At 42.2% G+C, this 27,191-nt stretch overlaps 1 protein-coding gene across 7 annotated transcripts in view; it reads right to left on the reverse strand.

The window, feature by feature from the left end:
• Positions 1-3,707: 3,707 nt before the first annotated feature.
• Positions 3,708-27,191, reverse strand: part of CHEK2 (checkpoint kinase 2) — a 37,888-nt gene continuing 14,404 nt past the window's right edge. For 5 of the 7 annotated variants that reach the window (XM_058531687.1, XM_058531689.1, XM_058531691.1 and 2 more), the window contains 11 exons: positions 24,402-24,492; positions 19,274-19,382; positions 17,041-17,094; positions 14,922-14,983; positions 13,022-13,121; positions 11,275-11,361; positions 10,325-10,488; positions 9,984-10,099; positions 8,867-8,952; positions 4,774-4,854; positions 3,708-3,945 (listed from right to left, as the gene is read on the reverse strand). In XM_058531687.1, the coding sequence (XP_058387670.1) occupies positions 3,856-3,945; positions 4,774-4,854; positions 8,867-8,952; positions 9,984-10,099; positions 10,325-10,488; positions 11,275-11,361; positions 13,022-13,121; positions 14,922-14,983; positions 17,041-17,094; positions 19,274-19,382; positions 24,402-24,492 (1,040 nt within the window). In that variant the 3' untranslated portion in view covers positions 3,708-3,855. Of the gene's footprint in view, positions 3,946-4,773; positions 4,855-8,866; positions 8,953-9,983; positions 10,100-10,324; positions 10,489-11,274; positions 11,362-13,021; positions 13,122-14,921; positions 14,984-17,040; positions 17,095-19,273; positions 19,383-24,401; positions 24,493-27,191 lie in introns of those variants that run through there. The other 2 variants (XM_058531690.1, XM_058531692.1) reach the window with 2 other exon arrangements.

A 27,191-nucleotide genomic window follows, 5' to 3' on the forward strand; every position in this document is an offset into this window, starting at 1 on the left:
TCCATTCTCTGCCCCAAACCTCTCTGAAAACCCTAAAGTTGGCAGAAAAACAACAGCAGAGAAATGTTTTCCCTACTAGAAAAAGAGGAGTCTCTAGGGGTCTCTTGGAGTTTGTAAATGGTTGAATTTATTAGTCTGGCCTTTTCCAGATACAAGTGACCAAAAAACCAACTCAACTTGGAGTAAAACAAAAAAGGGAACATATTGAGAAGTCCTGGGGTGGTACCTCACTTCAGGCACAGCTAGATCCAGGTGCTCAAACAATGACCTCAGTCTTCTTCGACTCTCTCAGCACCACTTCCCTCTGTGATGACTTCATTCTTGTGCAGTTCTCTCCAGTGTCCCAGACAGCTCCTGGCTCACATCTGATGGGGAAAGCAGGAGCTGTTTCCCAGTAGTTCCAGCCAAAGTCCCAGGGTTGACTTTCATTGCACCCATTTGGGTCACGTGCCCCTGCCTGAGCCAATCACAGCAAGACTGGCCAGACCTGGCTATATGGAGCCCCTTTAGGAAGGGGGTGAGGTCAGTCCCTCAAGGACATGGGGTGGGGGTGAGTGGAAGGAAGGATGCCTCTCCCAGGAAAATATGAATGCAATTACCACAAAAGGCATCGTATGCAGGACTGGCACAAAAAAGAACTGTCCACTGCACCGCCATCAAGGCACGTAGCAGGTCCACATGGAGCAACATGCCTGTCCTTCAGAAGGGGTGTGGCGGTTACTTCAGCCACTGGGAAATGCTCCTCCACCTCGGCTCATCCCACCCACCCCAGGCCTGACATTTCCCAAATCTTCTTTGTCAAAAGCATCTCAATTATCCACCCATCTTGTGTGCCCCCTAAAAAGATGAAGAGATGATGTTACTTCCCTGCTCAAGAACTTTCTGTGGCTCCCTCTGGCTACTTGTGTGGCCCTCCCACATTTAATGATGGAAGCCAACATTGATGGATCCCTTACCATGTGCCAGGCACTTTATTTTTTTTAATTTTATTTTTGTGTGTGTGAGGAAGATCAGCCCTGAGCTAACATCCATGCCAATCCTCCTCTTTTTGCTGAGGAAGAGCGGCCCTGAGCTAACATCTATTGCCAATCCTCCTCCTTTTTTTTTCCCTTTTTCTCTCCAAAGCCCCAGTAGATAGTTGTACGTCATAGTTGCACATCCTTCTAGTTGCTGTATGTGGGACGCCGCCTCAGCATGGCCGGAGAAGCAGTGCATTGGTGTGCGCCCAGGATCCGAACCCAGGCTGCCTGTAGCGGAGTGCGCGCACTTCATGGGGCCAGCCCCGCCAGGCACTTTAAATGGGACTTTCACCATTGAATCCTCACAAACACCCATGAGGTTGGTACTCTTACTGCACCCACTTTACAGATAAGGAAATAAAATCTCAGCAATTTGAAGTAACTTGTCCAAAGCCAAAGTCAGGAAGTGCAGAGAGCTCAGATTAGCACAATATTCCTCCTACCACTAATGTTGCCATCCCAGCTCCATTTGCCCATGTTTCAAAATCCTGTGCCCATCTCCAGCTGGGTGGACAATGGGATGAGCTCTGCCAAGGAAGGGCCTCTCAGGACCCCCTTCAGCTTCCATAGTGGGGGGCAGGCAGACACTTAGCTTTACCATCTCCCCCTCCCGCCATGACTTCATAGGATAGGGAAAAAGATCCCCCCAAAAGAAAACAGGAGTGAGGTTAGGAAGAGAAAGTGGATACTGCGTGGCCCCAAATCAGCAGCTGACATCCCCCCATTGGTGAGCGTATTAGTTTCCTATGGCTGCTGTAACAAATTTCCACAAATTGGGTGGCTTAAAACAACACAAATTTATTCTCTTATTAAATTCTTATTCTCTTAGGTCAGAAGTCTGAAATCAGTTTCACTTGGCTAAAGTCAAGGTATAAAGGACTGGTTCCTTCAGGAGGCTCTGAGAGGAGAATCCATTTCCTTGCTTTTTTTCAGCTTCTGGTAGCTGCTTATATTCCTTGGCTTGTGGCCCCTTCCTCCATTTTCAAAGCATATCACTCCATCTCTTCTGACTCTGACTCCTCCTGTGTCCCTCTTAAAAGGAACATCGTGATGACATTGGGCCCACCCGGATAAGACAGGATAATCTTCCCATCTCAAGATCCTTAACTTAATCACATCTGCAAAGTCTCTTTTGCCATGTAAAAGAACACATTCATCAATTCTGAGAATTAGGATGAGGATATCTTTGGGGGCCATTATTCAGCCTACCATGGAAGGTATAATCACAGGGAGCTAATACAAAGTGCTCTGGAAACAGAGAAGGGCTGGCTGACCCTGCCCCAAGAAGGAAAAATGCCCGAAGAAACCACAGCCTTCACATTAAATATTCAAATGAACTAAAACCCATCTAACTTGGCAATCTCAGCCTCATTCTTATAAATATACAAACCACCTAAATCACCATCTATCCCCACCCCCACCGTCCAAGCCTCAGAATGCTTGCACACTCTTCTAATGGAAATTACCAACCACCACCCCCACTGCCTGGGGCAACGCTGTGTACCCCTGACCCTGCCCTGGCTAGCTCACCAGTGGCATCTGAAAAATTTACAAGAGAAGCAAAATCAGTGGGTAGAAAGAGACAAAAGGAGCCAGCCATTACAAGTGCCTGGGCTCCCGATGGCTCCCAGGCCCAGCCATCTGTAACCTTGAAAGAAATTCTCTTTTCCGTGAAGTACTTTGAATGGGCCTCTGTTCCTTGCCACCACGGTGTCCCAACTTCCACAGATCATGGGACTGTACCCACTCATAATAATTGAACACACTGGCATTCAACATTTAGACATTAATCTCTTGCGAGTTTTGTCAGTGTGAGTCAACATCCCTGAGTCTTATTGAATATGGGACTGAGGAGATGAGGAACATTAGTTTTAGAGTCAGAAAGACCTGGGTTGGGTCCCAGCTCTGCCACTTACTAGCTGTGTGACACTGGACAAGTCACCTTACTCCTTCAGCCTGGATTCCTCACCTATAACATAAGGGTGATTGGAGGACCTAGCCCATAGAATCACTGGGACGACTAGACAATACCAATCAAGAGAGGGTCTTAGGGCCTCCCTGGTCATTGTTGGGTCAACATGACGTGCCCACATGCCTTATCTGCATTTCCAAAATCCAAACAGCTCTGAAACCTGCGAGTCATCTATAACTCTTCAGCAGAAAAGACTGACCTGAACTGACATGAGGCTACTTGTACTCTTCTCTCACCCTTTTACTGTGAATATTTGCTGCAGAAATATTAAACTATTTGGTTATAGGACTCTGCAGGGTGTTACACATAATACAGTTGATGTGCCATGTCCCCTTCCGAAAATCAGGAAAATTTTGCGTTTTACAACTTATCTGGCCCCATGGTTTCAGGATCTGTATCTTTATGAAGGTGAGGATGAGAAAACTGGCCTGGGGTATATGCACCAAGGTACCTCCTGTCTCATGGGGACTTTGGCAGGCAGCCAGTCTCTACAAACTTCACCCCAACTTTGCTGGGCCTCTTTTCCTGCAACTTTCTAATAGGCCTTTAGAATTTGTATGCGGTTTGCCCAGGCTGAGATCAGGGATACATCCAGAGAAACCTGCCTGCTTACGGCCAAGGTAGAGTGCCAGATGAAATGCACACAACAACTTCAAATACACACACACACAAAAGGCATGCAACTAAAGAGCTGGTCATCAAGCAGAAGCATAAAGTCCAGTTTCCTTTAGGTTTTGAATTGTATATCGATGATTATGGAAAAGGAACTGTTCCCATAATTAAAATACAAACTATAGAAAAAAAATTTAAAGCAAATGGCAGCAGGGTTCAAGAAAGTACATTTCTTTCACGTTCAACCAGTGTTCATGAGACAGCAGTGCACACAGTTGGGCGCTTTGTGGTGTCAGCATCCTCTGCTTCCCCTTCCAGAAGCCGCTTTCGACTTGTGGAAGGCTGGAAATAAAGGAAAAGAGAGAAATGTTCAAAGAAAACCACTGGCTTCTTTAAGATTATCAAAGTTTCCCAATAAGCTTGGAGTAAATTTGGAGCATTTCATGTGAAACTTCTAGTACCAAGAATTACTGGTGTCTTCATTGACATCTGAATCCCCATCACACCTGCCAGGACTCAGACATGCTTATCAAACTGGCATTTCTCTCCCTTATGGCTTCCAGCCATTCAAAGATGTATATTAAAAGTAAGCAGCATTACCAGCCTCCTCTTGGTCGCCTCTTCCCAAATGATGACGTTTAAAGGGACTACAAAACCTCTCACTGGGAGCCCCAAGTCTTGCTCTTCTGTGAGAAGACAATCTTTTTTGTGTCTTTGTTTTCCCATTTATAAAATTGCGAGGGGGCAGTGGGAAGAGGAGTGTTATCAGTCACCAACAGAAGACAGGACAAGATGAATAGATATTAACTTATACTTACAAAGAACTTTAGAGGAATAAAATTATAATCAATAAATCATCAACCATTCACCCAAATTTTAAATTTTTCAACAAATTTAAATTTGAGCCTCTAATACAGTTTTCCAATCTTGCCTTGCAGGAGACCTCTTGATTGACAATCCCTAGCTGTACTTCTCTAACGCATTAAACATACTCTTCATTATTAAATCTTCTAAGGGTACTAGAGCAGATCAAGCTGAAACAAAGGATATGCTACATTCATCCTAAAAAAATGTTAAGCAATTGCTGCTAAAGAAACTAATCAAACTCATCATAGTTGCTCATCAGCTCTGTAAACTTAGCCTACATTTAATGACCATCATCCAGAATACCTGGGCTGGGACCTCAGGTAGAGCTGTTGACTTATTTTCTTCAGAAAGCAAATTCTGAAATTTTCTCTTCATGTCCTCATCCTGTGAAGAAATGAAAAACATAAGTAGGCTGTGTCTGAGGGAAAGAAAGCTCCTAGAAAGACAGGGCTAGGATGCTCCTGGAAACAGGGAAGTGGACAAAGAGGTCCAGTCTGTCCACTTAGAGGCATGCCCTTGCTGAAGCTCCAGAAGAGAAAGGTGTTCATTCCTCACCTCTGCCTTCCCAGAGTAGTCTAATCAGCAGTCAGGACTCAGTCAATACTGGCTGAACCAAACCCACATACCTAAGAGCTCTCAGTGAGTCAGGAAGAACCACAGACCTTAGCAGTCAAGACTTTCAGAACCAGCAGCCCAGATCCTGAGGGATGGCAATCTGGAGGCCAGAGGCTGGAGTCAGCTCAGTTTTCTGGGGGCTGACTCCAGGAGGTCCCCTCTCCCCGATAACAGTGAGGCCAGTAACTGGGGCCAGCCTAACAAACCAACCCAGCACCCTAGGAAAATTCACCCAGCAAGTGCTATACGAGTTGCCAGAAGGACTTCAAGCCCACAATATCCCAGAGCTTGGGTCTAATGAGAAAGGAGGACAGGTGAACAGGCCATAGAATTACAGATGTTTCTTCCTGCTGGAGAGGGAGGTGGTGGGGAGAAGGGGGCGCAGCACATGTACACCCAGCCCAGCTGTGCATGAGGGTAACTCCTACCTCCCTGGACACCCACTTCTGCAGGATTCAAAGATTTGCATCAGGGAGACCTGAGAGGTGACCTGGTGCAGCTCTCCCCACCTTCAGAAAGGTAAAGCATCCATGACTAGGATTGTGGGCTTTGAGGAAGCCAGCTTTGGAAGCCCAGCTCAGCCACTCAAAAGTAACGTGTGCAGAATATAGACCCAGAGTGGCCTGATTTTAAAGCCCCATTTACTTTCCCACCCAACCCCACTCTTCCCACTAAGCCAAGTGTACTATGTGGGTGGGGGAGAAGACGTAGGAGTGAAGGCCTCCAACATTCAGCAAATTGATGGATATAAAAAAATTACAGTGCTCGAGGATTAATTCACCTGTTCTCTATCTAGTGGAGAGAATCAGCTGCTTCCATCACTCTGTTTCTGCACTCAGTGTAGCTCCCCACTGCCCATTCTGAGAGCGCCAAGTTCATCTGGATTCCACTCCACAATTTCCCTTAGGATCTCACTTCTCGTGCAGTGCTGCTCTCAAAGTTTCCTCCTACACCTGCTCACAGCCTCCACCGAAAATCCCCTCCGTGCCTTCCTGCCTATCCACCTCACCCACCTTTCTCATTTACTTGGTGAACAAACATTTCCCAAGCACTCTTAGATGCCAGGCACTGTAATAGGCACAGGGGCCTCCATATCAGAGGGACTCAATCAATGTTGAAAATGCTGTGCCCTATTGTTACGTGCCGAATTGTGGTCCCCGTCTCCCCCTCCAAATTCATAAGTTGAAGCCCTAACCCCCAGGACTGTGACTATATTTGGAAACAGGGTCCTTAAAGAGGTAACTAAGTTAAAATAAGGCTATTATTAGGGCAGGGCCCTAATCCAATATGACTAGTATCCTCATAAGAAGAGACGGAGACACTAGGGATGTGAGTGCACAGAGAAAATACCATGTGAGGACACAGGGAGAAGGCAGCCAACCTGCAAGGCAAGGAAGGGGCGTCAGGAAAAGCAAAGTCTGCCGACACCTTGAAATTGGACTTCTAGCCTCCAGAACTGCAAGAAAATAAATTTCTGTTGTTTAAGTCACCCAGTCTGTGGTACTTTATGATGGCAACCCTAGCAAACGAATACACCCATGTTATCCCCAGGTCCCCAGCCTTTAGACAGTCTTCACACTATGTGAACCTGTGGGTACCTGCAGCCCCATGGGCAGTGGCCCCATCTCATCCTGGGGATCCCCCATACTCTGCACCTACCCCTATTACTACATATATCCCACTGTTCTATACTGCCTGTGGTCAGTAGTGGTGGGGTTGGCCCCCACCCAGACTGTCAGAACCCCAAGGCAAGGGCTTATCTTACTCCTCTTTGCATCCACAGTGCCTAACAGTGCTTGACACACAAGCTCGTTAACTGTCCTCTGAAGGAATGAATGCACTAAGAAATGGAACCATGCTGGAACACCCCTTGTGGCAGCTCTTCAATGCAGACAAACAGAACTGACCTCAACCCTATTTAGGCCTGCATTTAAAACAAGTCAATGAGCAATAATATGAAAAAGGAGCTCATTACATACCACAGGCAGCAATGTGTATCTGCAAATAACCTTCCTTTGAGATGTCTACAATCTATTCAAAAATATTAAATTGTAATGTGCCTCGAAGACAAGCAGGAAGGAACCCTCTATTTCAGGAAGTGAAGAAGGGGCCAAAAGTGGATATAAGGCATGCTTCCCAAACTGGAAACTGTTAATGACAAAACAGAGACTGGAACTCACATTCCAAATGCTCAGTCCAGTGCCAGACCCACAAAACCATTTGGTTTCTTCAAAAACACTGAATTTTCCCAAACTAAGAGCTAAACTATCACTAGCAGATGATTTATGTGGGCAATCTGCATCCTTGTCCTCACTCAATGTTCGCTCCACCTTTTGCTGCAAAAACAAAATGTGGACAAAAGAGTATTCAAGTGAGACCTCTGTGGCAGCACTGAACTTCACCTTTTCCTCAGTGTTAATAACAGCTTTCTTTTGAGACAAAAAATACCACAAACACAGGCTATACTTGTTTAAATTCCGGGCAGATGCAAACCCTGTTCCCAGACCTAACTGGCAAGCTCCTCTACCTCCACATCTGGCCCCCGCGAGTTTCCCTACTCGGGCACATGAAAAGAGCCAAGAGGCATGTTTTTATTTTTCATCAAAATTAAATTCCCCCATGCAAAGGCACCCTTTGTTTCCAAATTCCTTTTCTCCAGGGTCCTGCTGTTTCAAATCTGTGTGGTCTATTATGTGCTAAATCATCTGACAGATTTCTTCTGGGGGGACTGCTGTTTCCAGGGCAACATCCCAAACATATATCTACTTTTTTTTTTTCTTTGAAGGATTTGTTGTTCTCAACCTGAGCAAAACCGTTAGAGGTGGAGGGTTGGAAGAGAGAAAAAATGAAGACCGTCTTCCCGGAGTCCCACAAGCACAGTGCTGAGACTGGATGGCTCAAGGCGCTCCTGGACCAGTAATCCCCCAGAGTAACAGCCTCTAGGTCAAGCTACCTGGTTAAGTCCCCATCCTCACAGGAAAGAAAGACACCAAATGAAAGTTAATGGCAAAGGGTATGGCTGTGCCAAATGGAACTGCACATAATTGAAGACCTGACATCTGTCAGAAGAAAACCTGCCTGATACTGTAAGCTAATTCCAAAACCAAAGATTAGCCCAGCAAAGCCACAAAGGACTTCCATCTCTGGCGGCTCCAGTGAGGTCAGCGCATAATCTAACAGCAGCCACAACCCCCAGTAGGGACAGAGAGGTAATGCAGACTTGAAAGGCACAGGTAACAGTCTGCACAAATAGCATGCTCACTCACCACGAACAAGTAGGAGGACCCTTTATACTCAATCACTTGGGCTTGAGAAATAGCTGTTTCTCCCCCAGAGAGGCTGTCCTCCTCCCTGCCTTGCTTCCCTGATTTAGGGTTGAAGATGGCTGGAATGCAGCCCATCCTACCTGTTTGGGGTGGGGGGTTTGAGGGAAGAGTAGGACACAGCTGGGGGTAAAGGTTTGATGCTAAAACAACCTCTCAAAGGAACACAGCCAAACTGCAGACTCAAGAAGCCAAGTGGAACCAGGACAGGCCATAAAGGGAGCTTGTCCATCCAAGAGCCACAAGTCAAGGTGAAAAGGTTGCATCCAAAGACACACCCACACTCACACCCATATACACACATACACACACCCACACACCTAGAGCTCCATCTAAAACAAATGCATTAAACAGACCCAACAAAGCAAACACTGTGTTTCCATCTTCTTTCTCATCTCTCAGGCACAGTTCAGGGCTGCCCATATGTTTCATGCTAGCAGGCACTGCCCCATACCCACCTGAAGCCACGGGTGCCTTAAAGCTTCTTCTGTCGTAAAACGTGCCTTTGGATCCACTATCAACAACTTCTTGACAAGGTCCAGAGCTAAAGCAATAAGAAAAATTGGCAAATCACAGTGAAAAGGATAGATATATTAAATCTGCAAAATTAAAGAATGTCAGAATCATAGGCCAACATCCAGAAAGAAGAGAGAGAGGCTGAGGTCATTGTGAGTCAGCAGGCGTGGTGGGCAGGGCCCCTAATCCTCCTCACTCTCTATTCGTCCGAGTGCTCTGAGAACACTAGGAATGACCACAGTGCTCCCCGTCTCTCCCTGCTCGCACATCACAACCTCTTAGCTCTCTGTTCCCTCTTTCGTTATTGGACTCAAATTCAAAACTAATGAAAGCTGAACTTCCACCCAGTTCTGAGACGCTCAGGATGCTGTGCCAGCTCTCCCAGAGACCCACAGATCGGTGGTGCAAGTTGCTCAGCCAGTGAAAGTCTCCTCGGAACTGCAGGCTTGGCGGAAGCAAAGCTTGACAGCCAGCAACAAGTGCAGGCCAGCTTGCATATTGCAACAATATCATTCTTTAGACACCCTGACATTTGCACAATCTTCCATGTTGCATTATTTGACATTTAGGTTTAGCTGGCTACTTTTTCCTTTGAGAATTACCAAGTTGCACTTTTAAATTCTAAAACACAAAGTAACTAACTACATTTAGCTTTTACATGCTTACTTAAAGGAAATCCTATAACTAACAAGTTACTTATTATTTTACACACTTAAATCGGTGCCAGGCACTTGTGTTATGGTACACTTAACCCTCACAAAAACCCTTAAAATTAGGGGTGTATTGTTAGAAAGGAAATGGAGACTCAGAGAGGTTAAGTAACTTGCCTAAGGTCAAAGAGCTGGGAAGTAGCCGACCCAGGACATGAGCCTAGATGGGCCTGGTTCCAGAGCCCACACTCTTAACAGCTTCTTTTGCCTCTCAAATGATACAAAACTAACAACAGAAAATAAGAACGAATTGACAGGAGAAAACATCATACCATTTGAAAAGAACTCCCACCACAGCACACACAACATTTTAGCAAACCACAAATTCTTAATCCTTTCGTATCCATACCCTTCTCTGAGACCTCTGCCCAGACTTCGGGAATGAAGTTGTACTTTCCACTGGTGATCTGATCCTTCAGTGACACTTGAGTCTTATGCTCAGAGAAAGGTGGATACCCACTAAGGCTTAATATTGGTAGAGAGAGAAAGGAAAAGAAATCAAGTGGCATTCTCAGTGGCATTCGGATATACAGATTTCTTTTTCAGCATAATGCAAAATTAGATTTTTCTTTAAATCGATGGTCAAAAAAAGTGACCTAAATTAAACACAACCTCTCTATACCTGGACATATATCTGATTTCACCTAATTACCTCCACCCAGACTCTGAAGCAATGAAAACTTTTCTTACCAAATAAAAAGAATAACTCCTAAACTCCAGCAGTCCACAGCACGGTTATATCCAGCAGTCCCAAAGGAATTAAGAACCTCAGGAGCCAAGTAGGTGGGGGTACCACATAAAGTTCTCATGAGGGAGGTCTCCCCCAAAATCTTGGACTGCCCAAAATCAGTAATCTAAAATTAAGGACAAAAGGGAATCATTTTTAATGATGCGATAAAATAAAAAAGATATGCATGCTAGATCAGTTCCTATCCTATAGTTCATGCCTGCCATTAATCTGAAATCAAAAAATTCATGTCTTTGTAAGATAGCTTTAAGCTCTGCAAGTTATTTATTTTTACTTAAATTAAAATTCCGGAGCCAAGGAGCCTGAAGGCCCAAGTTTTTCCCCAACTTATCTGTGTTGTCTGTAGTCTTACAAAAGGTTTATACTCCTTATCACAGACACTCTAGGATTCTAACTAGGAATGCATGGTTCTTCTTAGACCCCAGTTTCTCAACCTTGGCTGCACACTGGAATATCTGAGGAGCTTGGAAAAAATACTTAGACTTGAGTGCCACCTTCAGAGAATCTGAAGTGTCGTGGTTTTTTTTAATTAAATTAATTAAACGTTGATTTGATTGAATCAACAGTGATTCTGAAGAGAAGCCAGGCTTGGGAAGCACTGCCTTAGACATAGGGAAGGGGAAGACAGGGGATGTGATTCACTCATCCATTTAGACCCCTCCCTCCCTCCGAACACAGAAGTGGCTAGTACACAATGGAGGTCAATAAATGCTCATTAGAATCTGGCTTGGAGCAATACCACCTGATCTCTAAAATAATTTAAAAATGATTCTTTTTAAAAAACTAATAATTCTCAACCCTTTTCATGCTCCTACTTTTTACCTGATGAATTAAAACAGTTTCTAAACAGAAATCTACTGGAGTGGCCACACACAGAACATAAATTTCTTACCTTTATAAGACAGTCCTCTTTTTGAGATGAGAGTAGAACATTCTCTGGCTTTAAGTCCCGATGGATAATGCCATTTTCATGAAGGTACTACACACAAAGGGAGGTATGACCCTTAGATTTACGGAGGAGGTACATGAGTAGAGACACACACACACATTACAACTGGGTGAAACTGTAAGCCATGTTACTCTCAATCATATTCTCAAAAATCATAGGAAACTACTGGGTGTAGGGGTTAGTGTTTACAAATTTGTTTTCAAGAAATTCTTTCAAGAATAGAAAAATGAAAAGGGTAACTTATGACAGTAAACCTTTTATTTCACTTTTCAAGATATTAAACATCCCTTCACATTGGCAGGTGTCAATTTCAATAATAAAAATGTAAATAAGTAATATAAAATATTTTGAGACCATATTAAAGAAACCATAAAAATTCCACCAAACTAATATATTTGGTTATTCCATCCTTGAGAATATTTTTAAAGGGAATCTGTAAAATACATATTTGTAAATTATCTGTTTAAATACCCAGAGTTCACCTACTCCTCAATGCAAAGACTTGACTTAGTCTTTGAAAACTCTATGGCTGAAATAATTTTATTTATTTATTTTTTATCCCCAAAGCCCCAGTAGATAGTTGTATGTCATAGTTGCACATCCTTCCAGTCGCTGCATGTGGGATGCGGCCTCAGCATGGCCAGACAAGCGGTGCGTTGGTGCGCGCCTGGGATCCGAACCCGGGCCGCCAGTAGTGGAGCGTGAGCACTCAACCGCTAAGCCACGGGGCCAGCCCACTATGGCTGAAATAGAAGGTTGATGTTTGTGTGTCCATCTTTATACATTAAGTCATACTTCTTCAGGAAAAAAAATTCTCAGGTCCACTGATCTGCACTCAATTCATCTTAATATACTTGGTATAATATAAGGGAGGGAATAAACCATTAAGAGAGTAAAGCACTGGTTAGGTGTTTATGGGCTTCAGTTTTCTCTGGAAATCTCTCTGGCCTAGAGGAAAAATTCCTCCAAAACACTTCCACTGGGAAAGGGACCTGGTGAAGCCCCCAGAGAAGGCAAATCCTGGTGGAGCAGCCCCAGGAAAATCTCTCTCCATCCTCACTCAACACAAGAGCTGCTTCCAATCACTGTTTCCTGCATGCAACAGGTTTTCAAGGGAAGAAATCTTGCTGGGCAAGTGCCACAGCCAAATTTGGTTTGAGAAAGAGTGATGTTCCTCGAAGCGGGCAGGGTGCCACCTGCTGTTCCTCCACCCGACACTGTCATGGAATAGAGAGAAGGCAGCGGACGAGCCGTTAACAGGACGCTCCACGTAGGGGAATATCTAGTACTGTGCCATGGAGGAGGGGTCCATCTGTCACAACCACCCCAACTTGCCAGCCTCACCCTCATACCTGCTCCACTCCCACCCCGTGAGGGAAGAGGGGTTTCTTTAAGGATCAGGTGGAAGTAGAGGTCAACGCCCCCCAGAAAGACCTCCAAGCTAAAGAGAGGACATGTGGAATGGTGTGTTTATTTCTTTAACTCCCTTTCTTACTCTCTCTCAAGCTTCACAGCAAGAACTTTCTCATCTGAGTCACAGGGGTGGGACATTTTTGCCAAGAACAGAACACACAACACACCGACTCTCTGCTTCTGGGTTTTCATCCACAGTCCCTTGCTTTCTGCCTCACCAGGGAGTAATTCACCTAAAAGAAAGCAGGTTGTCAGAAGAATTGAGGAATTCTCTTACCTGTACAGCCAGGAGCATCTGGTAAAAATACAGTTTGCATGTAGCTTCTTTCAGGCGTTTATTCCCCACGACCCTGTCAAACAGCTCTCCTCCTTCCATCCTGAAACACGCAAAGCAGGGGATTCATTCCTAGAGGGAAACTCACTTGGAGGGAAGATAACACAAAACAAACTCATTAAGACAAGAAAGAGTTGCCATTTTTATTCAGTCTTGACTCCTATTTGTAAAGGCAATGAGGTAATAACCCTCATCCACAATGACAATGTCCCTGTTGCAAACTAAGGAACAAGGAAAGACGGAAGGAGTGTGCAGTGGGCACTGGAGACACTTGGGGAGCTTTTAAAAATCTGTTTCAGTAGATCGAAGGCAGGGACCAGGAGTTTCCATTTTATCGTGCACCCCAGGTGATTCTGATACTGGTGCAGAGAAGCCAGCAGAAGGCTACAATCAGACAACTGGGGTCTGAGCCCCAGCTCCAACACTTCTCCGCTGTGGGATTTTGGAAAACTTATGCAACCTCTCCGAGTTTGTCTTTCCTTCTTAAAAAAGCACTTATTGGGCCGGCCCCGTGGCTTGGTGGTTAAGTGCGCGCACTCCGCTGCTGGCGGCCCGGGTTCAGATTCCGGGCGCGCACCGACGTACCGCTTCTCCGGCCATGCTGAGATCGAGTCCCACATACAGCAACTAGAAGGATGTGCAGCTATGACATACAACAATCTACTGGGGCTTTGGGGGGGAAAAAAATAAAAATAAAAATAAAAAAAGCACTTATCTTGATGGCTGTTGTAAAAATTAAGAGATAACTGATGTAGGTAGAGCACCTGGCACAGTGTAGCTGCTTGATAAGGTGATTCAATTCCTCTATGCTTCAGTTTGCTCTTCTGTAAAGTGGGGCTAAAAACAGTGACCCACCCATAACCTGTAAGTAACCTGGATGACTGTTAAGAAGGTTACATAAGTCAATCCATGTAAAGTGCTTAGAGCAGTACTTGGCTCATATCAAGTGCTTAATTAGTATCAGTTACTGTTATCATATTATTATTATTACTATTATTAAGCTGTTTTAACTAGATCCAGTCAGGTGACAATCTCCTATTTAATAGCAACAGATATTCCCTTAACCACCACAAGGGCTGTCCAGTCTCCCCTGGTGCTATGACTGGGACTATTGTTTGGTATATAATCTTAATGGTCACCTGCATAGCCACTGTTTGCCACTCAGAAGCAAAGCTTTGCCTGTGTGCCACAATAGCCACTCCCAGAAACACTACATATTTATGCAGGAACAGACATCAAGACAGGCCTCTTCCGGGAATGAGACAGAGAATGATTTTGGTCACACCAAATAAGACAGGCCTTTACGGCCACAGAAATAAACCAGCAAGTACACCAGCACCTGAAAGATACTCAGGTGTCACCATGCAACCTGGTACTGTGATCCCGAGCAGAAAGGTCCACCCTTACAGGCAAGTGTTTCAGTCTAATAACATCCACCTGTGGTTAAGCACCTATATGTGCCAGGTACTCTGCTGGGGGCTTTTCATCCCTCATATCATCTAATCCTTACAACTCTGTGCATGGGATATCACTATCTTCCCCATTTAAGACTAGGAAAATGAGACTCAGAGGTGAAGTAAACTAACCCACTTACAGTCAGTCAGTTAGTTACAGTCAGTCGGTCACTTACAGAGCGAGATTCAAACCCAGCCCTCAGATCCAGGGCCTGGATCCTCTCAGCCACCTGCCTTTGGAAACACTGGAGGGCTTTTAGAACTGATACTAACCCCACACACACATACATCCGATGAGGGTCCCCAGGATGAGAAATGCATGCCAGCATTAGATTCTTTGGTGTCTTACAGACATTTAAATGGAAACAAATTTAAAAGCTTTTACTTACAATTCCAAAACAATATAATAATCTTCAGCATCAAAAAAGTCTTTAATCTTGATGATACAAGGCTAAAAGAGGGAAAAAAGGAAAAGTAGTGAGAGCTCTCAAGAGGAAAAGCAAAACTCGGGACATTGGCCCAGAGGGTCGGGAAGGCCAAGTTCTCATTCTTAAGTTGGATGGCAAGTTCAAAGGTATTCATTTTATCGATTTGTTTTATAATTTACATTTATTATTTTACATGTGTTAAATATTATATAATTTAAAAATATTCAAAGGAGGAAAGGGAGGAGAGTGAGAAGAAGGGAAAAGAAGGAAGAGAAGGCAGGCAGGCAGGAAGACAAGAAAGAAATCCTTGGCTTCTTGCTGCCTAGAGGCTAAAATCTAACTTCGCAGCAGGGATTAGCAAACCCTTCATGACCTAGCCTCATCTCCTGCTCCTGATCCCATGCATCCTCCTCTCTGGACCACAAAACTCCCCACCCACCCCACACTCCCTGTGCTCTTTCCCAGTGTCACACCTTTCCTCAAGCTACCTTCCTGCCTGGTGATCCAGCCCTCTGGGCACACTTGGCCTCAGGCACCCAGCCCCAGCTCAAATGCCTCCCTCAGAATGCATCCACACTCCCTGCAGTGGTTCTAATCCGTGCCACCCTACACTGCATCTTTAGTATCTGCCTTGGTGCCAGGCTGTGAGCTCCAGGAGGGCAGAGAGAGGAAACTAACACCCACCATGGGTCTCCTTTCACCAGGCACTGCATGGGCGGAGTCAAGTGTTCTCTTTCTAGGACCAACACTCAGCATAGCAGCTGGCACGCAGAAGACACTCATATGCTGCCCAGATTATTACCAACAACATCAATAACAGATACACCACCCACTGAGGGTAGATTCTGCCAGCCACATTTTGATCACGGAACATATGGCCAGGGGGGTCAGGCTGAGAGCAAACAAATTCCACCGCTCCTTACCTATGATCATAGTATACTTGGCTCTGCATGAACATGTGTTATTGTCACAATAATGAAAACACTGAATATGCACTGTAGTATTATTTAAAAGGATAGAAAGGAAAGAAGAGCTGAAATTCTCATATAACACCACAGGAAAGCAGTATGGAAAACAGTATGGAGAGTCCTCAAAAAATTAAGGATAGAACTACCATACGATCCAGCTATTCCACTGCTGGGTATTTATCCAAAGAACGTGAAAACACCAATGCGTAAAGATACATGCACCCCTGTGTTCATTGCAGCATTACTTACAATAGCTGAGACATGGAAGCAACCTAAGTGCCCATCAAGGGACGAATGGATAAAGATGTGGTATTTATACACAATGGAATACTACTCAGCCATAAGAAACGATGAAATCCAGCCATTTGTGACAACATGGATGGACATTGAGGGTATTATGCAAAGTGAAATAAGTCAGAGGGAGAAGGTCAAATACCGTATGATCTCACATTAAGTAGCAGATAATAACAACAAACAAATACATAGAGACAGAGATTGAATTGGTGGTTACCAGAGGGGATGGGGGGAGGGAGGAGGGTGAAAGGGATAATTGGGCACATGTGTATGGTGATGTAATTAGTATTAGAGTGGTGAACATGAGAATATGATGTAATTCATGCAGAAACAGAAGTATAATGATGTACACCTGAAATTTACACAATGTTATAAACCAATGTTACCACAATAAACCAAAAAAAAAAACTTCAGGTATAATTAAACCAAATTTGCCAATTTAGCCTTGTCTTCACAAACATAATCAGTTGATCAAGCCCCTATGAGATATAATATTTAGGAGATTTACTATGTCTTTTGGCCAGAAACTAATTCGGTGGAAATATCACATAATTATTTAGTCATGACATCTTTATATCGTATTGTTCTCTCAAAATTTCAGGGTAAAGCTCTTCCCAGCTAAATGGCAGCTCAACACACACACGTTTACACATATACACACACAATTAAGGAACCCAGGTTAATAATAGCTTTATTATATTGAAATGCTTTGCACTCCTCCTATATTTTAATTAATAAATTTAATTTATTATTTAATAAATTATCATTTAATTAATAAATGAATTTAAGTATGGGTCATATTTTACAGCAATACTTACATGATTTAGCTTTTTCAAAATTTCTATTTCTGTTTCAACATTGAGAACTGGATCCTTGGATAAATAAAATAACATTAGCGTTTATTAGTAATAATAATAATAGCCAATATTTAGAAAATATTTATACTTAAACTCAGTTGAGTAAAAACTGCCTGAGTTCCAAACCCAGCTCTACTCATACAGAGAAATCAAGGTGTAGAGGTCAATAAATTAAATAACTCACCTAAAATCACTCTGCAAAGTGCTTGGCAAACAGTAAGCATTCAGTAAATGATCAGGCCCTATGCCAAGCTCTTTATTTAAAAGGGTCATCTCACACAAGACTTATAATCCCCAACCGAACTGGGTTCTATAATTATCCCCATTTTACAGATGGAGCAACTGAGACTCAGAGAAAGGAAGCACTTGCTCCAGTTCCCACACCCAGAAATAAATGTGTTTCCACTGTTCTCATGCTTACCTGGTAAGATCTGCCTGTCTCATTAGCTGTGGAATTGTTTATATTCATAAAAATGATACAATAAACAAAAACCATAGACAAGAGCTATTCAATTAAACTGTATAAAGAAAATGTCAAGTCAAATTTCTAATAATAGAGCAGACACAGGTTCCAATTGACTGCAGGCTGACATATTTACTGAGACTCGAAGGAGAGGAAGATTCAGGGAACTGAAGTTGCTCTCCGTTACAATTCCAAAAGGATGACTTGAGTTACTCACCCTCAGGGGTTACACCCTCCAAAGCAAAGAGGATATAGAATTACATATTTATGTAAAATGGACTTCGGCTAAGAAACCCAGATGTTTAATTTTAAAAGCCTGCCTCTTCCTGTAAGCCGTTAAACTCATTACCAAGTCAGGGTGGACTCAGATGATAGAGAGCTCTAAAAGGGTCCAATATGATTTGAAGGATGAAATTAAGAAGGAAAATTTTGCTCCAAGTCATTAAGAATCTGGTAAGCATTTTCTTCCCTCCAAAATGGGAAACAAATCCAGAATCACAAGGGAAAAGATCTATAACAAAGTGAACACTGACAGGAAATTCCTCTTGCCATGTGAGAATGGCATTGTCTTGGGGAAAAAAAATTGATCTTTAAGGAATGTTAAAGTATAATAGCCAGAAACAGCTGGCCACAAAGAAAAACGTGATTACAGGCCATATTTTACATTACTTTGCTGGGTTATGTATTGAAACACCAGTACACTTGGCCATTCCAGTGTAAGTGTGTATTATAGAAAATGTAATAAAATGAATGGCTACGATATAAAGAGACTGTTAAGATAATTTAATTAAGATTTTAAAAATCTATAAACACTAAGATATTCATTGCCACATTATCGGAAAGAACAAAGAATTAGAAATTATCTAAACGGTCAACCAGAGAAATGGTTGAATAAATTATGATAATGAAATAAAGACTCGATCATCAAAAAGGATATATTAGGGAAAAGTTTAAGCATTAATGCTTATGTAGAAAGCAGAATACAGGGGCCGGCCCCGTGGCTTAGCGGTTAAGTGCGCGTGCTCTGCTACTGGCGGCCCGGGTTCGGATCCCGGGCGTGCACCGACGCACCGCTTCTCCGGCCATGCTGAGGCCGCATCCCACATACAGCAACTAGAAGGATGTGCAACTATGACATACAACTATCCACTGGGGCTTTGGGGAGAAAAAGGGGGAAAAAAAAAAAAAAGGAGGATTGGCAACAGATGTTAGCTCAGGGCCGGTCTTCCTCAGCAAAAAGAGGAGGATTGGTGTGGATGTTAGCTCAGCGCTGACCTTCCTCACAAAAAACAAAAAAGAAAAGAAAGCAGAATACAAAATTGTATATACAGTATGATTTCAATCATCTAAAAACATGAATTCCTATGAACAAAGAAGGAAAAAGAAAACTGAAAACAGCTGTAGGGTTACAGTGGCAGGGATACAACTGGATGTTTTTTTCCTAATTTCCTTTCATTTATTGTAAAAACAATCTTGTAACAACTTGGAAGAAAAAAAAAAACTTCCTGCTGTGTACATTATTATGTACAACCAAATATTTTTGTAACCAAATTGTCTATAAGTAAGCTTCTAGATTAGTTGAATAGACTCAAAATTTTTCAATGTTCTTTGATACAAATTCACATATCTGAGCAGGAACTTCTTCCTGACATTCACCACTCCAAAATTATTTGGGGAAGTTAAGAAGAAGTTGTTAAGAAGAGCTGAGCAGCCACAAACACAAGTACTTACTGCCTCTCTCCCAGAGCCAATAGCAAACTTCCTTTTGCTGATGATCTTTATGGCTACTTTCTTACATGTTTTCCTCTCAAAAGCCAGCTTCACCTCACCACAGGCACCACTACATGGAAAAAGAGAGAAAGTGACTGATTGTCAGAATGTTTTTAATCATGAGACCCACCACTTCTGAGCTGGCCTCAATTATTACAAGTTACAACCCTTCCACTGTCCCTGATTTCAGAGAAGACAGTAAAACCTCACCAATGTAAAATGTCATGGGCATAAGTAAATGTGGACCTTACAACACTGCGTCAGCTCCAAATTCCACTTGTTGAGCTGAGTGATACAGACTTAAGTCTTACTGTCACCCCAGATTGTGAAATTCTCAGAAAGATGATAAGAACAAATAAGAGAGAAATGACTTATCCCAGAGGTCAGAGAAACATCAAATAGAACAGAGTCCTAGTCAAAAATAAGCATCTGAAACAAGTAACAGTAAACAGTATCTGCAAATGAATTACTTTCATTGATACATTTCTCTTTCTTATTCTCTGTCTTCAAAGGAAGTGCATAAGTAGTTGATGCCATGAATTGCACCCTAAATAAAATCACAATACCTAAGAAATCAAAAGTATTACACAATTAATCTGCTTGCAGCAAGCTCTCAAAGATTTGCAATTAATCGGGATACTATAATAGAGGAGGAATGCTACCCAAGATGCCAACCAGTACAGTTAATCCTACGTAGGCTCTGTTCTCCAAAGTTTGGGTCAGCCCAAAGTAATGGCTACTCGAGTATCAATCACTCATTACCTGCCTGAAGTAGACTTATAACTATTGTGGGTTTTGGGAGCGGGGTGAAGAGTTTGCCAAGACATCTTCTTTATTGTGTATTGTGTATACACATAACATAAAATTTACCATTGTAATCATTTTAAAGTGTACAATTCAGCGGCATTAAGTGCATCCACAATGTTGTGCAACCATCACCTCTATCTAGTTCCAGAACTTTTCATCAGCCCAAATGGAAACCCCATACCTAGTAAGTATTCTCTACATTCTACCCTGCCCCCAGCCCCTGGCAACCACTAATCTGCTTTCTGTCTCTATGGATTTGCCTATTCCAATTATCTTCTATCAATGGAATCATACCATATGTGGCCTTTGTCTCTGGCATCTTTCACTTAGCATGTTTTCAAAGTTCATCCATGCTGTAACACGTATTAGTATTTCATTCCTTTTTATAGCTAAATAATATTCCATTGTATGGCTATATCACATTTTGTTCATTCATTTGTTGATAGACACCTGGGTTGTTTCCACCTTTTGACTATTGTGAATAGAGCTGCAATGAACATTCATGCACAAGTTTTTGTTTGAACACCTGTTTTCTATTTAGGAGAGTATACACCTACAAGGGGAATTGCTGGGTCATATGGTAATTCTATGTTTAACTTTTTGAGAAAACACCAAACTATTTCTCACAGTGGCTGTACCATTTTACATTCCCACCAGCAGTGTATAGGAGTTCCAATTTCTCCACATCCTCACAAACACTTGTCACTTTCTGTTTCTTTATTTTGGCCATCCTAGTGGGTATGTAGTGGTATCTCATTGTGGTTTTGATTTGCATTTCCCTAATGACTAATGATGCTGAGCATCTTCTCATCTGGTTTTTATTTGTGTCTCTTCTTTGGAGAAATGTCTATTTAAATCCTTTGCCCATTTTTATTTACTTATTTTTTTCCCCCAAAGCTCCAGTAGATAGTTGTATGTCATAGCTGCACATCCTTCTAGTTGCTGTATGTGGGACACGGCCTCAGCATGGCCAGAGAAGTGGTGCGTCGGTGCGCGCCGGGATCCGAACCCAGGCCGCCAGCAGCGGAGCGCGTGCACTTAACCACTAAGCCACGGGGCTGGCCCTCTTTGCCCATTTTTAAATTGGGTTATCTTTCTGTTGCTGAATTATAAGAGTTCTTCATTCTGGATACTAGACCCTCAACAGACATATGATTTGCAAATATTTTCTCTCATTCTGGTGGTTGTGTTTTACTCTCTTCATAGTGTCTTTTGACACAAAAGTTTTTAAATTTGATGAAGTCTAATTTATCTATTTTTTCTTTTGTTGCTTGTGCTTTTACTGCCATATTTAAGAAACCATTGCCAAATCTAAGGTCATGAAGAGTTGTCCCTATGTTTTCTTCTTACAGGTGTATAGTTTTACCTGTTACATTTAGGTTTTTTTTTTATTTTTAATTTTTGTATATGGTGTAAGATATTGGTCTATATAACTATTATTTTTTTTTAATCTGCTCAAAACACTTTCCAATTCCCCTTCTGCAGATAACAGTCACCTTTTGCCTGAGAAATCTTCTTGGTGGAGTGTCTATAATAATATAGTACCCACTCCTAGGACCATGAGGTGGACACGTAATCAAAATTGAGCCCGTCAGGGTTTTCCCCGGAATCAAATGCTGATGTTGGGAAAGAAACAATTCTCTCTGCCATGGTTTCTAGAAGAAAGAAAATATGAATGTGGGGCTCCTGGAAGCCATTTTTCTGCCACACAGAGATAGCAATTCTATAGAAGGGCAACAAAGAGTAGCTGAATCCAGAGATGGAGCCAGAGCCCTGGCAACACTACAGGAGCCCTTAGGTCCAGCCACAGACAAAGCCAAAGAGTGCAATAAAGCCCTAAAGGCCTCCTGGTCCAGCCACACCTGAAGTCAGCTGTGCCGCTGAATTTCCCAGTTACAAGAGCCAGTAAATTTCTTACCTGACTCATTTAAGTTTCTGTCACCTGCTAAAAGTTAAAGGATTTGTGTTGACTCTTCCCTTAGAAAACATAAGAGTCCCATATATTTCTTAAGGGCAGGCACAAATTTGCTGCAAGCTTCCATGTAGCCAATGCAAACATGGAAACACAATGAGTTACTGAATTTCATGTCCATAAACTAAAATATTTCCCATAGATGGTGATAAAGAGTACACTGTGCTTGGGGCCGGCCAGTGGCGCAGCGGTTAAGTGTGCACACTCCGCTTCAGCGGCCCGGGGTTCACAGGTTCGGATCCCGCCCGCGCACCGACGCACTGCTCGTCAAGCCATGCTGTGGCGGCGTCCCATATAAAGTAGAGGAAGATGGGCACGGATGTTAGCTCAGGGCCAATCTTCCTCAGCAAAAAAGAGGAGGATTGGCATCGGATGTTAGCTCAGGGCTGATCTTCCTCACCAAAAAAAAAAAAAAAAGAGTACACTGTGCTTGATTCTACATGGCAGGAATGTGGGTAATTCTTTCTTTCTATTATTTTCTACTTTCACATTTCCAAAAATGTCAATAAATAGAAAAGCCTTTAGGGAGGGGGAGGGATAGGAGGGTGAAGGACATTGTGTAATGTGCTAAAGGTGTCCTGAACACCTTCCCTAAGGAAGTGGTTCTCAAAGTATGATCAGGCAACGCCTAAAGGACTCCAAGATCCTTTCAGGATGTCCATAAAGTCAAAACTATTTTCAGAATACTAAGACATTATTTGCCTTTTTCATTCTTATTGTCTCATGAGTGTACAGAGTTTTCCAGAGGCTACATGACATGTGATATCGTGAAAGACTCAATGAAGAAGCAAATATCAGGATCTAGCCATCTTCTAGTAAGCCAGCAGACATCAAAGAGATTTGCAGGGGCCGGCCCCGTGGCATAGCGGTTAAGTGCACGCGCTCTGCTGCTGGCAGCCTGGGTTCTGATCCCAAGCGCTCACCGACACACCGCTTGTCAGGCCATGCTGTGGCAGCGTCCCACATAAAGTAGAGGAAGATGGACACGGATGTTAGCCCAGGGCCAGTCTTCCTCAACAAAAAGAAGAGGATTGGCATGGATGTTAGCTCAGGGCTGATCTTCCTCACAAAAACAAAAACAAAAACAAAAAAGAGATTTGCAAAAATGTGAAACAATGCTACTCTTCTCACTAATCTTTTTTTTTCTGGTGAGAAAGATTAGCCCTGAGCTAACATCTGTTGCCAATCCTCCTCTTTTTGCTGAGGAAGATTGGCCTCAGGCTAACATCCATGCCCATCTTCCTTTACTTTATATGTAGGATGCCTGCCACAGCATGGCTTGATAATCGGTGCGTAGGTCCACGCCCAGGATCTGAACCTGTGAACCCCGGGCCACCGAAGCAGAGCACGCAAACTTAACCACTACGCCACTGGGCCAGCCCCTCACTAATCTTTTTTTAAGTAATTATTTTCATTAAAAAATGTTATTTATCGGGGCCAGTCCAGTGGCATAGCAGTTAAGTTTGCATGTTCTGCTTTAGCAGCCCAGGGTTCACTGGTTCAGATCCTGGGCACACACCTACTCACTGCTCATCAAGCCATGCTGAGGCGGTGTTCCATATAGAAGAACTACAACTCTACAACTACGATACACAACTATGTACTGGGGCTTTGGGGAGAAAAAGGAAAAAAGAAGATTGGCAACAGATGTTAGCACAGGGCCAATCTTCCTCAAAAACAAACATGTTATTTATCTTAACATGAGTGAGTTTATTTTTTAATGAATTAATAAGTATTATTAACATGTCTCCATTTTAATTTCTAATAGAGTAAATATCAATAGATTTAAGCCACATGAACAAAAGCTCTTTGGGGTCTTCAGTAATTTTTAAGAGTGTAAGGGGTCCTGAAACCAAAAATTTTCAGAACTTGGCCCTATTCAATGGTCAGTTTCATTTCACTTCCCAAGATGTCACTCATTCTGAAGAGGGCAGAAATGCAGTAAATGTTTCTTTTTGGAAGGTAATGAAAATGTTCTAAAATTGATCGTGGTAAAGATTTCACAACTCTGTGAATACATTAAAAACCACTGAATTGTACATCTTAAATGGGTGAGTTGTATGGTATGTGAATTATATCTCAATAAAACTGCTTTTAGGAAGTTATCATAGATAAAATTTTTAAGGAAAAACCATTCAATTCAATTGATCATTATCAAATAAATGAATAACATACCTATCACAAATAGGTGCCCTACAAATATGTTATGAATATATAACAAATGTTATAAAAACAGGAATGGAAAACTAACCAATGACAAATGTTTAGAAAAAAATTAAGTGCAATATCCATAAGAAAAAAGAAAATTACCTTCCAAGAGTTTTTGACATGATGTATTCATCTCTTAATTCCTTAGGATAAACTGACTGATCATCTACAGTCAGATCAAAAAATACAAAAACTAAGGAAAAAAAGGCAGAAATAGGTCTCATTAAATCATTCAATAAAAAGAAGATAAATGGTATATGGAATATAAAACAATTGTTTTTAATTACATTTAACATTTAACCCTAAAGGAATTATTTAGCTAGGCTAACACATATCATGAAACCCATGGAAAATGATGATTGTCAAATTTCATTCTTTAATGGAAATACACAGCATCGTTCTCACATAGTACAGGAAATCCATACATAAATGCTAGTCTTATTCTCTGACCTCAGAATATTAATCAATTGCACTATTATAAAATACCCATGCAGATTAGCACAAGCCCAAAAAGCAATTAGTTTGAGTCTAGAAAAAAATATTGTAAGCAAGTAATAAACATCGCAATAAAAATTAGACCATAGGATCATCATTCTTGTATTATCTTCTTTAGCCATTTATACTTTTACATATCTGGTATGTTATAGTGCAAACCATCTTGAACCTACTTGTAAAGTTAAATAAATAGCATTTTCGAAAAAAATTCTCCTTCATTTCTCCATTATTTGGGCTGTATCTCGGAAAAAGAAAAAAAAAAACAAAAACACCTACTCATTTAATAGTGTTGGGCCAAGCCTGCAATCACTTATCAAACATTTCAGTTCTACAAAGTCATCAATGGTAAATTTGCAACCACCTATATCTTAAAAGGGAGTGAAATTTGTCAAGATCCTTGAGTTTCCCAGATTTCAGGTGACAGCTTTTGACCTCCCTGAAGTAACCCAGAGATCCAGTCTCTGGCACGAATCTGAGCCACCTGTGCTTCACTCCAGGCTGGTCCACACAAGGCAGACGCTTGCCTAGTGAATGAGATCTGCTGGCCACCTGGGATACAACTATGCCTGTATGCTTATGGATATTTATGAACCTAGACGTTCCAGTGGCATCCAAGAATGTGGAAATTTGAAGGGCTCTGGAATGTATTTCTCACAAATGTCAAGGCCTACTTCAGGGGCTGCAGACACAGTTGCCCACACAAGCTGGAAGGTCATGAACACAGGTAAGGCTGGGTTGAGTCTAAGACAACATGGAGCAGTGGGGACTTGAAGGAGAAAACACATCACGCGTCTGAAGGAGGCAGCCTCTACTCAGCACCTGCAAATCCTGAAGTAATGGGATTATAGGCTCAGTGTAGTCAGATATTCCACCTTTTCAAAGAAATTTGGATTTTCATGTTAAAGAACAAATAATAGCAAATGCCTGATAAAATGTCAGTAGACTGAATGTAGTCTGTAGAACAGCAGTTTGATCTATTTTCATCACGGCCACCTTTAACCCATATAACACCTTTGTTCAAATTAGAAAAGGTGCCCCTTGGATAGACCAATTAGAAGAAGGTGGCAGGGGCCGGCCCCGTGGCTTAGTGGTTAAGTGCGCGCGCTCCACTACTGGCGGCTCAGGTTTGGATCCCGGGTGCGCACCGACGCACGGCTTCTCCGGCCATGCTGAGGCCGCATCCCACATACAGCAACTAGAAGGATGTGCAACTATGACATACTACTATCTACTGGGGCTTTGGGGAAAAAAAAGGAGGAGGATTGGCAATAGATGTTAGCTCAGAGCCAGTCTTCCTCAGCAAAAAGAGGAGAATTAGCATGGATGTTAGCTCAGGGCTGATCTTCCTCACAAACAAAAAAAAAAAAAAAAAAAAAGAAGGTGGCACACAGCTTGTCAAGCGGAGGACAGGTCAAAATTTCAGGGCCAGGTGCCCCTTCGACCAGATGTTCTCAAACAGCAAAACCCTATGCAGCTGCCCTGACTATAATTATCAGATAGAAAACAAAATAGTCAGAAACAGGGAATACTAAGTCAATCCTAAAATGCGCTTCAGGATGCCCAGTATAGCCATGGTTCTCAGATGCCAGTCTGAAGTCTGGCTGCATGAGAATCACCTAGGCAGGATTTTTTAGATCCTGGAACTTCTGGATCAGGATCTGTGGGAGAGTACCGGTGGAAATCTATATTTTTAAGATGCTATCTACACATACACACACATACCCTTCCAAGTTATTCAACTCTCAGATAGTTTCGGGAAGTTCTGTGGGTTTTTTTTAATCAAAGAAATAAGAGTATTTTCTTGTCCTAGGATTTAAAATCACTGTGACCTACATTTAATGCTGTGTTTTTTTTTATTTTTTCTGCACTGAATTTTTTGCACTGAATGACAATTGTTCATTTTAGATGTGATAGTCATGAAGTTTTGGGAGTGGATGCTTATAAAACAATACCTGATGATGACAATAAACATCTCCACTTTCACAGAATAACCAGGTGGTATTTAAGTAGGTGGAAGGTCTAAATTGAGATTCTTATAGAAAAACCCATAGCCTACTGCCTAGCATATAACAGGAGTTCAATAAATATGTGCAGAAATGAATGAATGGAAGGAATGAAGAAAGGGAAGAATGAGAAATGGAGGGAGGGAAATGAATTAATGGCCTAAAACAACAACTCACAGATATCTAAGACTGACGTGGTATAAACTGTATCCATCAATGAACTATGAACTCTCTTAAGCAATATGATAATTCAATTGACAGCATATGGCTTTAAATAAAACTAATCAAACCAATTAAACCTTAGAAAATCTGCCTTGATAGAACTTTTTCATAATTAAAAAATGCAACTAGGACTGAGCTGAATCTTGAATGCAAATCTACTTACTTTACTTAC

Source organism: Diceros bicornis, chromosome 35 (assembly GCF_020826845.1).
Source record: "Diceros bicornis minor isolate mBicDic1 chromosome 35, mDicBic1.mat.cur, whole genome shotgun sequence".
Classification (NCBI taxonomy): Eukaryota; Metazoa; Chordata; class Mammalia; order Perissodactyla; family Rhinocerotidae; genus Diceros; species Diceros bicornis.